Source organism: Trichechus manatus, unplaced genomic scaffold (assembly GCF_000243295.1).
Source record: "Trichechus manatus latirostris isolate Lorelei unplaced genomic scaffold, TriManLat1.0 scaffold00008, whole genome shotgun sequence".
Lineage (NCBI taxonomy): Eukaryota > Metazoa > Chordata > Mammalia > Sirenia > Trichechidae > Trichechus > Trichechus manatus.
In genome coordinates, this window is record NW_004443944.1 from 618,970 (window position 1) to 620,179 (window position 1,210).

The 1,210-nt window shown below is 63.5% G+C and overlaps 1 protein-coding gene across 1 annotated transcript in view; it reads left to right on the forward strand.

Moving 5' to 3' along the window:
- PTK6 (protein tyrosine kinase 6) overlaps positions 1-1,210 on the forward strand; it is an 11,325-nt gene that overhangs the window by 4,501 nt on the left and 5,614 nt on the right. The window contains 2 exon segments of the mRNA XM_004370509.1: positions 505-580; positions 583-658. Of these exon segments, the coding sequence (XP_004370566.1) occupies positions 505-580; positions 583-658 (152 nt within the window).

The following is a 1,210-nucleotide window of genomic DNA, read 5'->3' on the forward strand; positions in this document are numbered from 1 at the left end:
GAGAATAGAGGAGGGGACACGAGGTGGCATCAGGAGGGGACACGAGGTGGGACGGAGGAGGGGACAGGAGGTGGGACGGAGGAGGGGACAGGAGGGGTGTGGAGAAGGGCTCCCTTGTACTTGGGCCAAGGAGAAGCCAGCCCATGCCCCGCGCGTCCCGGCTCTGCGCCTCTCAAGACTTGCGGGAGCCCGGGGCAGGAGTCATGGTGCCCGGCAGTTGAGCTCAGGCACAGAGCAGGCCCCACAGCAGGGGGACAGCTGTGCCAGGCAGTCCCTGGGAGCAGGGCTTGTGCAGGACACTGGAACCCTCCGCTGGAGGAGAAACCAGGGGCCCTCGTGGGGTTCCAGGCAGGCCCTTCTGGAGGATGAGTTGGGCAGCCCGGCACCAGTGTCCCCTCCCAGCCCCACCTCCTGGGCCCCCTCACTCCCTGCCCTGTGCCTGCTGTCCCTGGGGGTGGGGAACGGTGAGGCCCTCCTGTACCCCCTCACTCCCTGCCCCTGCAGCGAGCCCCAGCCGCTGCCCCACTGTGATGACTGGGAGCGTCCCCAGGAAGAGTTTACACTCTGCAGGAAGCTGGGTACTCTGGCTACTTCGCGGAGGTCTTCGAAGGGCTCTGGAAAGGGCAGGTCCGAGTGGCCATTAAGGTGATTGCCCGAGGTGAGAGGGCCTGAGGAGGGCACTGCACGCTCGATCTCCCACCCCTACCCCCACACGGCACCCATAGCTCCACGCTGCCCCACTTTGTAAACACCTTCCTTAAATTGCATTTAGGTTTTTACCTAAATCCAGGTATTTTAAAGGGACGTTTTAAATCTTTCATGTAAATGGAGAGCCATTTAAGTACAGAGACCCCTGGAACTGAGAGGACTCACCAGTGGTTTTGGGTTCATGGGGCCTGTCCTGGCTACATCACTGTGGCTTGAGCAGGTGTTGGCCAATTGGGGGTGTCAGTGGTGTCCCTGTGCTGTGGGAACACTAGATGGTGGCACAGGGACCCCTTACTGTCAGCTCCAGGTGGGGCTGGGGCTGCCGCGGGGACCAGGCTGCGTCTCCCTGGCATTCTGGCCTCAGGAGCTGGGCACCCCCTCCCGTGTTTATGATCCGCTGCTGTGTGCAGGTGAGGTGGTGGCGGGGCCTGTCCTTCCCCTTGGTGCCATGGGGTTGGGGCCGTGAGGCGGGGGCCGTGGGGTTGGGGCCGTGGGGCGGGGG